This window comes from Curcuma longa, chromosome 18 (genome assembly GCF_044706935.1).
Source record: "Curcuma longa cultivar G26 ecotype Majalengka, Jawa Barat chromosome 18, ITB_CL_G26_1.1, whole genome shotgun sequence".
Classification (NCBI taxonomy): Eukaryota; Viridiplantae; Streptophyta; class Magnoliopsida; order Zingiberales; family Zingiberaceae; genus Curcuma; species Curcuma longa.
Genome location: NC_133878.1, coordinates 3556862 through 3573138, shown reverse-complemented (window position 1 = coordinate 3573138; position 16277 = coordinate 3556862). Strand labels below are relative to the sequence as shown.

General features: G+C 38.3%; 1 protein-coding gene across 1 annotated transcript; it reads left to right on the top strand.

Moving 5' to 3' along the window:
* Nucleotides 1-6581: 6581 nt before the first annotated feature.
* On the top strand, nt 6582-8434 carry LOC141812057 (uncharacterized). The gene is made up of 3 exons (XM_074700113.1): nt 6582-6599; nt 7815-8235; nt 8358-8434. Exons 1-3 carry the CDS (start codon nt 6582-6584, stop codon nt 8432-8434), a joined length of 516 nt encoding a protein of 171 aa, XP_074556214.1.
* Nucleotides 8435-16277: the final 7843 nt, after the last annotated feature.

Here is a 16277-nt window from a genome sequence, read left to right as displayed (position 1 = left end):
TCACACTATGTTGGGTGTGACCAGAAGTAGCTAAATAGCTTTCCTAAGATATTCTGTCGGCTCCCCACTTGTGTGTAGTGGTTTGTTGTTGGAGTGTGTGTAGTTGTCATGTTGTGCGCCCCAATTCATTGTGTGGGTGTCTAGGGATAACGAGTGCAGACAATGACCATGCATTGTTGCCAATGATGTGTGTTGCATGTGTGATTTACATACATTTATTGATAGTTTATTTTACTACATCTGTATTTGTGTATGTTGCACTTGTTTGAAATATATTTGTTGCATTGTGTGACATTACATGCATGATGTTTTACCTATTACTTGTTATATGATGAGGCTGATGAGATATATGTAGTATCTTTGACCTTGTTCATTAATTATCATTTTGGAGAGACTGTATATCTTTTTGATATCCATGTTGCTTATTAGTTGTACACTTTCAGTCTAGTACCCATTGAGTATTTTGAACTCACCACCCAAACCCTGAGATTTCTTTTCTTTCTCCCTCAGGTAGCAGATAGGGATGTACCTTTGAAGCTTGGAGTTCTGTCAGACTGCCCCTATCTCATAGTAGGAAGAGTATTCATGGGATTTACTTCGTGTGGTTTTGGATTTATGTTCGTATCTATCGATTTATTGTTATAATTTTGTTTACAGAGTTTCTGTTATTTTTTATTTGTGGAGTTTTATTTTTTTTGTGGAGTTTATATCTGTGGATTTTTACCTTGTGTGGATTTTCGTTTATACACTGTCGGTACATTATTTGTGGTTATGCATTGTTAGTATGTTTGTTATGGTTGATATTTTACATACATATGTTGGACTAGTGAGTGACCGTGTGGGTGTTTATCACAATGTACCAGGGAATTTGAATTGTTACAGAGGAGATGTTATCCGAATTTTCTGAACCAGCCGTCTCTCGGGACATGACATACCCTTCCTAAATTGCACAAAATGATTGAAATATCTCTCTCTAAAGTCTCCATATGTGAATGTCTCAAAACTGTTGAGTAAAGATTATGAAGGAAAACACTTAACTCTGAAATTGCACCCCAGACAAAATTTAGTAAAAGTTCCTTAAATAAAATAGGAATAAATCTTTCCATGAATATATGACAGTCATGACTTTTCAAACTAATTAATTTACATTCTTTTAAATTAACACATTTTCCAATATTAGAGATATATAACCATCTGAAAATTTTAAAGATTTTAACCATTCATAAACAATATATCTCTAATCTCTATTTAATGTATAAATTATCTTTTATTTTGGTCCCTTACTATTTTCATTGACATCAAGAGTAAGTCTTTTACAAAAGAGTCACATATCTTTTCTTGCATTTAGATTGTCTTTTATTTTTTTTGGGATATCCATGACTGTATTTATCATATTATCAAAAATATTCTTCTCAATATGCATTACATCTAGATTATAATGGAGTAAATGACTATATCAGTACGGTAAATATTAAAATATACTCTATTTAGTCCATTTATATGTGCTTCCATATTCACAAATTGTACCATGTGAATCTTCAATAACAGATGACAAGTTATGGACTTTATACCAAATTTGTTAACCTGTTAATCTCAATGGTGGAGGTATTCTTTTAACTCTATTTTTAGTGAATTCTTCTTTATTCCTTCTAAATTTATAATTTGGTAGCAAAAATTATCTATGACAATCAAAATAATTCCTTCCATATTTCAATTTGAATAATTTTGATCTCTCTATACATATTAGGAATTCTAAAATTCCAACGGTACTCCATCCTGATAACATGTCATAAGCCGAAAAGTCATTTATCATCCAAAGCAGTGCAGCCTTCATTACAAATATCTGATTAATATGAACATCATATGTAGGAAAGCCATCATCCCATAATTGTTTCAGCTCTGCAATTATTGGTTGCATATAAACATCAATTAACTTTTTCAGATTTTACGGGCCAGGCACAACCAATGTTAAAAACATATACGGTGTTTTCATACATATCCCAGGTGGATGATTATACTGAGTTAATATAACTGGTCAACAAGAATAATTTCTTCTTGATTTGCCAAATGGAGCAAATCTATTAGCACAGAGACCTAATCTTATATTCCGAGTTCCTTTGCAAATTCAGGATATGCTCAATTAAAATTTTTCCATGCCTCTGCATCTAATGGATGACACATTAGACCCTTTTCTACTTGATCATTTGCATGTCAAGTCATGTGTTCAACAGTGGCTTCTGATACATAGAGTCTTTGTAATCTAGGAGTTAAAGGCAAATAAAATAATTGATTGTATGCTTTATGTTGTTGTTGACTCTTATTAATTCTCTTGTACCTAGCTTGATTACAGAATTTGCACATATCTGCATCTTAATCTTCTCTCTAATATATTATACAACTATCTCTGCAAGCATCAATCCGTTCCACCAGAAGACCCTAAGTCTTTCACAAATTTTTTCATACTATAAAAATTAGTAGGTATTATGTGATCACACGGAAGTACCTCTCCCATAACTTGAACAAAATCATTAAAATAATCTTCAGATACATTATGCTTTGTCATAACATTCAATAGTCTTGTAGTGAGAGATAATTTAGTGTGACTGTCACAACCAGCCCACACAGGTTCATATATAGCACTCAATATTTCTTGAAATTTAAGATATGTCTCATTATTCACATTTTCATGAATATTTTATTCTTATACCCCCTCTAATGGTGATGTATAAGTAGAAATATTTGTTCATCTGTTAAAGGATAACTAGAACTTACAAAACTCAGATCAGGAAAAAAATTATGAACTCCTGCATCAATTACCTTCCTCTGATATGGATTGAATTGATTATAATAACTCTGACCACCACTACCTGAGACTTATATGTTTTGTCCATAATTCTCATCAGATATAAATGGTTCACCATGGCATGTCCATAACTCTGCCCCACTTATTCATGAACTTTGTCACACTGTAAAAATTTACCATATGACATTTTCTGCAAAGACATCTTATCTTATCTCCATCCATAAATTCAACATTAGTAGAAGTAAAATCCAAAAATTGTTCAAATCCAACAATAAACTCATCAGTTAAACCTCTACATTCAGGTTCGTTCTTTTTATACATCCAACTCATTTCTTTCTACATTTTTCATGTTTTCAATTTATTAAATTATTAAACAAAACTATTACATATAAAAACTACTACTACCTCATTAACAACTGTAAGATAAGTCAATCATGCTAACTTGTTATAACAATAAGCAAAATTATACCTAAAACAGATGAACACAACCGAGTGTAGCCGAAGACATAAAGCACACCTCAAAATCGGACCTGCACAAACAAAATTACAAACTTATATTATCTAACAAAGACAATTAATATAATTATATTGAAATTAATAAGTGGGGCCTGGCTCACAGCCAAAACTGCGGCCGAGCAGCGGCCTAATCAGTGCCCCGCGATCGGGTAGTAGCCTAATCGGCACCCGACAACCAGGCAACCGCCCAGCCAGAAGCCCTAACCCGCGACAGCCCTTGCCCGCTGCCCGCAAACAACCCTAACTTGCCAGTAGCCCTAACCTGGGTCGGCTAGCAACCCTAATCCACTCCTACCAACGGTCGATTGGCACCCTACCAGCTGTCGGCCAGCAGTCTGCCAGCGGTTGTGTCACGTCCCGAGAGATAGCCGTCCGAAAAATTTCGGCAACATCTCCTCTGTAACAATTTAATTTTTCCTGAATACATTTTAATATGTCGGCCCACATGGCCGCTCTACAATACAACATAAATATACAAGGGCCCACACAACCATAACATATATACACAAGGGCCCACACGGTCATAATTACATATACACACATGACATCCACTACTACAATAAAACCATATACAACAATGAAAACGTCAAAGCACCTCGAAAGTGCACACAACAAAAAATCCAACGATAAACTCCATATATCGAAAACAATACCGAACTACACAACTAAATAAAATCTAGAAATTACACATCAAATCAACTCCTGCGGCTGTGAGATGGGGGCAGTCCGGCAGAACTCCAAGCTTCAAACTATATTCTTATCTACTACCTGAGGAGACAGAAAACTCCTAGGGTCTGGGTGGTGAGTATAAAAATACTCAGTGGGCACTAGAATAAAAGTGCACAATATAACAAGGTATCAAAGAATATAAGTATGGATATCAAACGACATACAGTTTCAACATGATACTATAAGAGCAAGGTCAACATATAATATGAGAATCATGTATGTCATGTCATACAAATGCAGCAATCATATAACAACAAGTGCACAATCATATAACAACAAGTACATCAGCTATAAATGTAGTAAACAACGAACAAATGCATGCACGATCACTGTCTACACTCGCCACCCCCAGTCACCCAACCTGTGCAGTGAACTGGAACGCACGACAGGACAACTGCACACCTTCCAACAACAGACCACTACCGGTGAGTGGGGAGCAGGGAAAATATCATCATCTGCCGTCAACATCCCCAACACCCAACCTGTGTAGTGAATTGGGATGCACGACAGGAATCACCTGCTCCAAAACAACCTGTGCAGTAAAATCTAGATAAGTTGTTTGACATGTATAGTTTTGCTATAGCTGGTAGTAATTCTTGTTATGTTGTTATATATGCCTTGGTATGTCACTACTTGCTTATATATGTTGTATACCATTTTTACCTGATACCTGTTTAGTTCCTTAGCATCTTGATACTTGCTATGTGTATATAGGTTCATCAGAGTAGTGATATACTGTTCTTTACTGGACATTGATTATCTACTAGATGTATCTTGCATACATTAGTGTCATGCACCATTTTGCATGATTGCATGCTGGCGATCATCGGCTCCTTTGTAGTTTGAGCTCGTCGCTAGTTACATGATCTGCACACACTGCTTATGGATTAGTGGTACATCAGGAGGGTGTGTGCAGTTGCTTTGTCAGGGCTCCGCTCGGCCGCTCAGGGGGTAGTGGTTCCGCAGCGTTGTAGCATGACAGGGATCCCTCATTCGCATTATGAGACGAGAAGATGAGAGCATTGCTCCCCCATATGACTTGGGCTAGGAGGATAGGTGTACTCCGACAGCATCCTGTCCACTCGGTCACTCAGGAGCAGTGATGGCAGAGTGCACAGTTGTCATAGCCCTACCCACTCGATCTCACCATTGTGGTGACGGTGGCTGACTAGCGTCAAGGGTGACCATGTTATTGCATCATTGGTTCCAGCACTAGCATTTTGCATTTAAGTTTCAATTCTGATGGTTTTCTTGGTTAAATGGTGACAGAAGTTTTGGTGGAAGCATTAATTTATTCAACCAGTTGGTCATTTTTTCTTTTGCTTCTTTAATATTGTAATAATTTACTTTTTATTTTATCTTTTCTCTAGATAATTCTCTGGTAGCGGTCTTAGCATAGGAAGTTCTCGTTCAATTAACTGAAAGCCATTATAAATTCATTAATTTACTAAGATCTCGTAATTGCTATAATTGCCACAGGGATGATGCTGGCATACTTGTCCGAACTGAAAGGCTAAGAACAAAGGATATTACTCAAAGGGTGAAGATGAAAAATTATTGGCAGGTAAAGTAAATGTCAGGTTTATCTAATGTTTTGGTAATTTGGTTATCATTCTTTTTGCTTGTTCTACTATTCAGTTTCTACAGGTCTAATCAGTTATCTTTCAGCGGTACCTTGGGGTTCTTGGCCATTTATTTTTTCAAGTGTTATTTTATGCATGGTTAACATAATCTTTGAATTGGACTCTCCCTGATATCTTCTAGTTTTGCATCAACAGTCACCGTATTAAATAGGATAAGTTTGAGCGTCTAGTCTTGGTTTACTTATGGGATAGAGAAGGTGAGGGGAGGAAGTGAAAATATCATCAAAGTTCTGCAAAATTATACAAAGATCATGGGGTTAATTAAATGCAATTTTTGTGTTTCTTTTCCCCCCTCTCTTCTCTGTCTTCTAGTTAATCGAGACTCTCTTACATGTAATCCTGTGGATGAGCTAAAGTTATGTAGGTTGTCTAGCACATGGATAAATGAAATCGTCGGTGTACAAAGTACAGTTGGAAGGTCTCAACAAAGGTATTTATTACCTTGGTTGGGGGAAACTGTTGTGAGCTGATTGTGTGTGATGATCTTTTTAACTTCACATTGGGCAATAAAAACTAGTTAATCATTTATCCTTGGTTCCTACAATGAGATTTATATGCAATATGATAGTTATTCCTATGAAGTCAAATTGATAGGTAATCATATTGAAGTATACATTCAATAATTTGGTCCAAAAAGTGGAATTAGAAGCATTTTTTGTTAGTTTGGTTTGTAGGAATACTACAATTAATAGACAAGGAGTGTTTAGATTTTCTCTCCAATTAAGAGAATGGTTTGTCTAGCCCATTCAGTTTGCTTGGCCCTATCTATCTACTCGGTTATCCCTCGTGTTTGGTTTGTGCAACTTGTGTTGTTCAATAAATCTGCTGGGGTCATTTTGCTCGTTTGACCCACTTTGCTTGGTTTACCATATTTGATTGGGTGGCCTAGCATGATCAACCTACCGAGCATGATTTGTTGGGCATGAAATAGAGTAGAAATAGCTATTTCTTAGAATGAAGTAATTGCTAAGTGTGATTTGGGATTAACAATTCTCATAGAATTAGTACACTACAAATTTATTTTTGTATTCAAACAAAGAAATATGTAATATTTGTCCATGGAATTCACAGGGAATAAAATGTGTTTTTTGTAAACCAAACTCGTCATTTTAGAATATGTAATATTTGTTTTAAAATTAGGAGCTTTTTGTGGTGTTTTTGTCTATATGATCATATTCCAGCATGCCAATGTTGGTTCGTTGGAATGGCTTCTTGCCTTATCAGTTGAAACTGACCAGCTACAATGGTGTAACATCTCTCCCTCCACTGTTGATTCTGCAGGGAGGCGTATGCCTTGCTTTTGCTGATGAAGTTTTATGTTGGCTGTATGGAACTGTAAAAGAAAGTAAGTTATTTTGATAAGTCAAATTAATCTATATTTCAATTCTTATTTTGATTCTATCTTCTAATTTACTGTCTTTCCTTTTGTTGTCAATCCATGCATAACCGAACACAATCAATTGCCTGCAGACGAAGATTACATTCGCCAGTTTGTTCCACCTTTCCACCGTTTGGAGCTTCTCCGAGCAGAATCCTGCCCCGATGCCATCACTGACCATGTGGAGCAAATCTAATCTTTGCTCTCTTTGAGGTCTACCATAATATGCTGCAATTTACATGTCTTATAAAATAAAATGCCTTATAAAATAAAAGAAGGCACAAACACCTAGGCGTGATATTATGCATATTATTAAGCTGACTCCGGCTTGACTGGCTGGTTGACTGACTTTTGAGCATGGAACTGCGGTAGAAGGAAGTCCAAGTTAAACATCAACAGCTGTGAAGGCAACTTGCTTAACGAGGATCAATGGAATTCCATCATCATGACCCAAATTATCTGGAAGTTGGGGAGGGAGCAGTTGAAGGAAAAACAAAGGATGGGCCATTGTTTCTAGTCACATGGGACTGTGGGTTAGACCCGACCACGGGCCGGGTCCAACCCAGACCCGGCCCGGGTCAACGGGCCAGGTGGCCCGTTGACTCGGTTAGCCGGGCCGAACCGGAACCGGCCTGGCAGGATGCCGGGCCGGTTACGGTTCAAGGGGGTGGGAACCGGCGGCCCGTCGGTTAACCACCGGTTCCAACGGAAAAAAAAAAATTCTCTCTCTCGCAACATACTCCACCGCTTCCCTCTTCTCCTCCTCCCCCTCCTCTGCGCCTCCTCCATCGCCGTCGGCGACGGCGGCAACGCCTACGAGGTCCTCTGCTCCCATGGCCTCCCCATAGGCCTGCTCCCCAAGGGCGTCCAGGATTTCCGCATCGACGTCGACGGTCGCTTCGAGGTCCGCCTACCCTCCCCCTGCACCGCGAAGTTCGAAGGAGAGGTCCTCTACAACACCACCGTCTCCGGTACCATCTCCCCCGGCCAGATCGCCTCCCTCTTCAGCGTCGCGGCCCAGGACCTCTTCCTTTGGTTCCTCGTCCGCGCCATCTGCCTCGACGAACAGGCCTCCGGCATCATCCACTTCGACGTCGGGGTCGTCGACAAGCGATTCGCCCTCTCCCTGTTCGAGACCCCGCCGGACCGCGCCCCTGTCTCCGCTGACTACCTTCCCCGTGAGGGATCGCGCATCGCTGCCCACGTCGACCGAGGTATCCTTTCGCGATCTCACTATGTGTTCCATTCGCTTCGCTACATTTTCCCAAAGAACTCTTATGCACACACCCTTTTGATCCACAGAGTCAATCAGTTGAGCTCCGCTACAAGCTCGACCATCCCGACTTTGGGGAGACGACCATCTGAAATTAATAAGCAACGCCATCTTCAATTCTTCATCAGGAAAAAGGTTACGTCTGCTTGGTTTTGGCTTCCTAATCTGTGTGCTTGTAGAGCTTCACAGTCTCAAGCTGAAAGGCTGAACCTTTTTATAAATTTTTTAATAAAATAATTTTGAACCGTCGTGAACTGTGAACCGAACCGTGAACCGGCAGTTCTGAACCGTGAACCGTAACCGTCTTGGACGGTTAAGGTTAAGGGTCGACCTTCCATGAACCGTCGAACCGGCGGTTCCGAACCGTCGAACTATCGATTCTGAACCGTGGTCGGATCTACTGTGGGTATCCTTCCCATGATTATTAGAGAGTAAGACAGAGGCAGTTAGGCATACTAAATTACCTGGGATTAATGATACATTCTGTATGCAATTATGATCATGATGGCTGAATCAAATATTTGACATCAATGTATACAAAACGTTTACGATAACAATCCATGGTTGATCTAGGCATAGGCAAACCAATATCATCAGCATGCCTCGCTGAATCAAGACACATGGTCAAACGCGCTGAGAGGTTTGATCCTGTTTTCGCTTTATTGCCATCCAATTTTATGTAAATATTATTTTTAATTTTGAAATATTAGAAAAATTCATAAATATATATTATCTTTATAAAAATGTCTGGGTGTTTAGATAAGGTTGCATAATCTTAATAAGCGTACTATCAATGGATGAATTCACATCTTACGGGCTTCTCACTATTTCTTTGTACAAACTTGCAAAAAATTAGGTATGTATAGTAAAGTTCATACAATTAGTTAATGTTTAAAAGGCAAATAACTTAAATTCATAAATTGACTTGTCGTCACGAAACAATAATTAACATAACGATGGACAAATATATTGGTCTAGCATATTTATTTAATTTTCTTTTAAATATATGTTATTTCATAGTAAGGCATGATATTTGTTCGGTTAGATGCTATATATATGCGGCATTCAACCAACTCAGTAAAATGCAAAATAAAATCTGTTGAATTAATTGGTCCTTGCCCAATGCTTCCATAGACTTTGTTGGACTATTATATATAATTAATTAATAAGGGGCGATGCCTCTTGAGTGGTTCATGATCGTGTTTTGATAGACTATGAGGACTTGCTCGAGGGTCTACCTTCGTGTTGCATGCAAGACGATCACCTCTCACCTCAACTCGCTCAAGTAAGGCATTTGAGCACCCCAAAAAAATGGCATCGTGGTATCCATCGCCAGCCCTACCCTAATTAGGTGTTTTGAATAGAAGTCCAACCCTACTTTACCTCTCTTGATATCATGTCGTCTTAATGAGTGATGTCACCTTTGTCATCCAAGCAACATTTGATGACACCAATGTAGTCCTTGTTTTGTCTACAAGTCATTTTTAACTTGATTTACAATCCTAAGGATTACTACTCTAAGACTTGCGATTCAATTGTGGATCACGTACGAGTAGATAAGCACTAATTTTCTCCTTTTCAATTTTTTTTTGGAGATGAAGAAACCTCTTGCAAATGAAAAGGTTCGGTAACACTTTACCATCTTTTTAGAAATGAATGCACAAAGGAAAAGCAATAATGTTACTGACAACAAAGAAAAATCGAAGCTTTAGTGTTGGATGTCGGAGAGCACAATGGCATAGACGAATTGCTTTAGCACGAGACGAGAGCTTAGAAGGGGTGTAAGTGTTGGTGCAGGAAGCACTAGATGATCGAACCGTAGTTTTGATAATGCCACTAGGTTCAAGTTAAGTGTGTGTTGAGCTAACATTGTTAATCTAAGTGTGCAGGGAGCACAGGTTGGAACAAAGTCCTAGTTGAGGCTAGGCAAAGGACTAAATCCTAGTTGCGGCTAGGCATGGGCAAATTCTGATTTGGAGGATCAGGCGGAAGACTTGGCAGAGTCAAGAACACCAGGTGAAAGTCCATGATGGTCAGGAGGACCGGGGAGTGTGACACAAATCTAGTCGTGTACGGTTAGGAGGACCAGAGGACGTGGTGAAGTCTGGGCTGGTTTGGAGGACCGAGTCGCAGCAGCAAATCCTGGGGGCTAAGGACAGAGTCGAGCAAAAGTCCAACAAGTTTGAAGGACTTGGTTGGCACAAGGTAATTTCTCCTGAGTGGAGTGGGTCAGGACGCATTCCCAAGGGGAACATTAGACGTCCGTCTAACCCAGAGTCTCACTAGAGACCTAAAGTTAAGACTAAGAGACAGTTCTAGGAACTGACTCTACAAACCCTTACTTTGTATGTTTTTGGACTAACATTCAATGCAGGTTGGAGAGGTTGAGTACTTAGACTCTGGGCTAAGTTTTCCATGAAATTGATTTCGTTCAAATCAGAGGTCGTTTGGTTAGTGAACCATATGATTCAATTTTAAACCAAATTGAACCAACTTGGTTTGGTTCATGATGGAATAGTTTTTGGCAGAACAGAAGAGATGAAAAGATTTGTCTTGTGAAGATGAATTGAACAAAACTGGTTTGAGTCAAATCAGAGTTCGTTTGATTAGTGAACCAAGTGATTTAGTTTTGAACCCGATTTGCTACAGTAAACCTTAAATAAACCCAGTCCGGTTCACTATAATCCGGTTTGGTTCGCAACAGTAGCAAGGCTGAACTGGTTTTTAGGGTTCTTGGGTTTTCTTCGTGGTTTGTTGATAGCCCTTAAATTGATATGTCACGATGGAGCTTCAAATTAATTAATTATCAAAAACCCACAATGAACACAAATAAATGAGGTATAGGGGCCACGAGCCGTGTTTTTCCAAGGACTAGTAGAAAAGGTAAGAGTCAAGCTTGGATGTCATTCTTTTTTGAGTTTTCAAATGTAAATGGGTTTGGATGTTTTTCAAATGAATTGTAAATTCAAAATCAGTAAATGAAACAATTAAAACTAGGTATGAAACAATCTAAGTATCAACCTAAACTAAGTAGTATCTAAACAATCCAAAACTATTCATGACACATATGAAATTCACTTACTTAGCTTGTGTAAAATCAGAATTCAAACTAAGTTCTATGAGTCTAGAATGTAATGCATTGAAGCAATTGGAAGTTATTGAAATCAACCAGCTAAATCCTAAAATGCAATGAAAGTGCCTAAACTAAGCTATCTAAACTTTGATACATCAAAACAGATTGGCACGGAACAGTAAACTTCTGAAACAGAACCATGAAATCAGAAATGAACATCATTGTAATACATGTCTAAAAAAAATGTAAATCAATCCGGCATGAATTCTTATGTTGTAGCTAAAGATTTAAGCAAGAATTAACCATCCAAATCTCAACAAAACCACCAGTTCAATTAACAAACAGATTCAAACAACAGAAATGTGTAGAAATTAGAAATGAACTCATCCCAGCCTTCCCTTTCCCGTGTCTTCTCAACTTAGTGTCAAATAAATTGTCAAATTCAACAATGTTGGCTTCGAAAATCCCTTTAGAAGCTGCAATGTAGTCGCTGGTCTTGTTTGCTCGTGACCCAAACACTGAAAACTCGAAGAAACCCTCTCACAGGAAACAGAGCCAAGCGCGAGCAGTTCTGAGATTGTAATGCTGGAATTTCTCCCCTTCTTCTTGCGCTGATGAAATTGCTGAAGCTTTTGGACGTGCTCTGTGATCTTCAGAGCACCCCTCATCGAATCACGGCTTCTGATGATGCAGCCAATCGCCGAAATCACGAGAAACAAGGGACTGCGACGCCGGAGAAACCCGCACCAGCAGTTGCTTCCAGCTGTTGAATGCCATCCAACAGACCAGTTCTAGCCTCCTCAAGGATCAAGAAGCACGAAGAAATTGGAACGGAGGAATGGGGGCTTGCCGTGAGCTACGCTGTTAAGCAGGGGAAGAAGAAAATCACGATGAACAATAGGCGCAACCACTGTTCATCGCAAAGGTTTTCTATATTTATATCTGAACCATTTATTAGGGTGTTGATTGGGAAATGTTTGGTTTTGGGGTTTAAGGAAAATCAGGGTTTGTTGAGTGTAGTTGATCTAGATCGAGCTTGAGTTGGGTCTTGTCTTTAATGTGGACTCGATCAAATGAGCTTCTCCCCTTTGCAAATGAACCACATGTATCAATCTTGGGTTAAATTTCCTACAAAGCCAATTCAAAATTAATCAAGACTTCAATACCATAATTTGCAACGATTTATTCTTGAACCAAAAAATGATTATCATCTCATAAATACAACAAAAGGGTATAACATTAACCATGAATTTCACAAAATATACCCAATATGAACCCACAATAGTGTAACAAATACTAACTCATCATTTGTCTACTTCGCTCGATGCAGCAAGCCAGCCAAGCGCGATCCCCTTTAAAACAGAGGAATCGTGCGTGGAACCCTAAGCTCTGCTGACCGCCAACTGCCGTTCGTCGTCGGCAGCGTGGAGGTGGAGAACCCTATATTGAGCGCCGCTGGTCCTCCCTCGGGTGTTTCCTCGCGATCACCATCTAGTTGCCGTGATGTCGCCTCGGCTTTCCGCTGCTGCCACTGGATTACTCCACCATCGTGTGGAGAAGAGCACCGATCGGTGCCGCTGCTCGATGCCGCCCCTTCGCCCGAGCACGGCAAGAGTTCCCGGTGCCGCTCCTTCTTCGCGACGTTCCCTGTTTCGGCCGGAGGAGAACGTTGAAAATTGTAAGTGACAGTCATCGCCTCCTCTCTTCATCTTGCCGACTGCTTGTGGTAGCCGGAGCCCTAGCCACACCGATGCTATCCTTAGCCACTGCCGTTCGTGTGGGAGAGGATCAGCAGGAGCCTTGACAGTCGCTGCTGTGTGCTTTGCCGGAGAATTTGTCGTCTGATTGCTGGTCGGAATTACTGTTGGAAGGGTTGTCTATTGTAGCCGGGAAAAACTGTTTAAACAGATTGTATGTATTTAAATAGTTATTACTGGAGAGAGAGAGGGACCGACTATTTGTTTTCTTCTCGGAGCTTGCCTCCGTTATCGTAACTATTGTAGTTATTGATCGGATCTTGTTGTCCTGCTGCTGGAGCACTCATGTAGGGCTGTCATCAACCTCCGATGAATTGTTCATCGAGGACATATGCTGTCAGAAAGAAAACACGGATGATAACTCTTGCGAAGAATTTTCCATCAACCTCGGAAAGGTTCCGACAATTTTATCCTTTATCGACGGTCAATGATTGACCACCGAAATTACATCGAAAATACGATTTCGGTGATAGTTAGAAAGCCCCGGAAACGATCGCGACAAATGTTGTTGCATGGTTTCCGGAATAAGACTTCTCTCGATTCGATTGTCATTGATCATCGGCTAGTACCGAAGATGATGACATGACTTGTGGCTTCTGAAGCCGTTCAAAGGAGAGCTTGGCGTGGATCACCAGTAGAGACAGGATTTCGACGAGGACCGCTCGATTGATACCAACACCGCTCAACGTCATTGCGAGGTATGCATTTAGAATAATTTACTATTCTACAAATTTTAATTTCCTATCATGCCTTGTACATATTATTTTCTATTTTGCATGCGTGTGTTGTTGTAATAATTAGCTGTAATTATCTGTTTATTTCCGTTGTGCACGTTGCGAAACGTGTAAACACACGCATTACACCGGGACGATCCCAACAATCTTTACATTGTTGCTTTTGTACTTAACATTTAGGACGTTAAGGATTTACCGTTCCTAACCGATTTTATAAAACGACAAACTCTTTTTCGTAAGAGGGAAGTTTTTATAGTGGGTTGTCCATCAGAAACGATCAAGGATCATGGACCTTGGAGCAGTAACCTGTAGTTGTGAACCAAATAAACAAAATTGTTCTCATCTATTATTTTCCACTACAATTTTGATTTACGCACTCTGTTTTATGTACGATTTATCAAATGAGTGAAAAAGCGATAAAACGATATTCACTACTCCTCTAGCGCTCTAACTTGATCTTACAAAGTAACCTGGCGTTACTTGATATAAAATCATCATTTCACAACTACCTAATTTTACACTTAGTTATACATTAAAATACTGGATTCACTGTGGTGCTCCGAGCACCGACAGAGGTAATATCAGAATCAAGTGTGCATTTTGATAATTCTTAAATTTGGGTGAGCCTTTTGGGCAAAACCAAACTTGAAGTGTGCCATTTGAGAATTTGTTGTAGTTTTTTCTAATTTATTGAACACAAACTTTTGGAATATCCAAATCACATAGGAAAGTTTTAAAATTACCAAATCACATATTTAATTCCCATTTTACCCCTCCACATTCGTTCGTCAAATTTTTTAATCAATTACTATAGTGTTTTAATCGATTAAAAACCTCTTGTGAACATGAATAGTAATCCTAATAGATTGGTATAGTGTTCGATCCGTGTAAAAAAATGTTGCTCTCAATATGATATATCATAATGATATTTGAGGGCATAGATATATTCAGGACACGACATGAGCACATAGGACCTAGTTCTATGTCAATCCGAGCTCTCTAGGTTCATTAGCTACTTTTGGATGAAATTAACTAATGAACCTTCGTCATTTAAAAAAAAATAAAAAATTTGATATTTTCAGAAAGTTGGAAGTCCAAGCAACACATTTATGGTGCCGGTTAGTGATTATCATCGCCGTGGAAATTATAATAAGATTTCGATATCATTTCTCATGGGTCCATGTAAAAAAATCTACATTCTCAATATAATGTATCACAATGATATTTGAGGACATAAATATATTCAGAAACACGACATAAGCACATATGACCAATTCCATGTCAATCCAAGCTCTCTAGATCAATTAGTTACTTTTGGACGAAATCTATTAATGAACCTTTGCATTTAAAAAAATAAAAAATTTGATATCTTTAGAAACTTAGGAGTCTAAGCAACACATTTATGATGTTATCATCGTCGTGGAAATTATAATGAACTTTCAACATAATTTCTCATGCCTAATCTGTGTAAAAAAATCAATGCTCTCAATATGGTCTATCACAATGATATTTTAGCACATAGACATATTTAGGAGCACTGTACAAGCATATAGAACCTGATTCTATATCAATCCGAACTCTCTAGGTCAATCAACTACTTCTGGACAAAATCGATTGATAGACCTTATCATTCAAAAAAAATTTAAATTTTGATATCTTTAGAAATGGGAGAGTTCAAGAAACACATTTATGGTGTCGGTTAGTAATTATCATAGTGGAAATTATAATAAGTTTTTGATATTATTTTTCATGCCCGATCTGTATAAACTCAATATGGTGTATAAAACCTTATCTACATGATTTTAGTATTTTGGAAGTTTGTCAACGTGATTTAGTAAATTGCCATAGTTTTTTTTGATTAATTTTCTATTTCTTAAATTCTACAAGGTCACAATCTTTTTATTTTAAACTTTAAATAAAATTAATATATATATAATACTATGAAAATATTATTATTATATATTTTAGTTTATAATTTAAAGTAATTAAGGGCTATAATTTTATTTAAAACTACTATATACCTTAACTGATTTAATTTTACAAATAAATTTTTTAATGCATTTTTTATATCATAAGTACAAAATTTATTAATTTTTTAAAGTTTAGAACACCTTAGGGTTTTAGGGTTTACCCTGTAGACTTAAAATGATAAATTTTAAATAAATTAAAATTATAAAGTTATTTTTTTCTTCATGCACATATATCATCAAAATTACAGAGTCGTCTCTAACAAATAATTACTGCTATATTTCCTTCGAGTTACGGATCGAGGAGGGAAAGGTATTCCCGTAGAAAGAAAAAATCTTTCCAAATGAAGAAGAGAAAATAGAAAGAAGAGGAGAGAAACAAATCCCACAGAAAACCTGCAAAA

Bases quoted from the DNA above. Each gene is read 5' to 3' on its own strand.
- LOC141812057 (XM_074700113.1), top strand. The intron at 8,236-8,357 runs ACTACCTTCCCC...TATGCACACACC, and splicing joins CCGCGCCCCTGTCTCCGCTG to CTTTTGATCCACAGAGTCAA.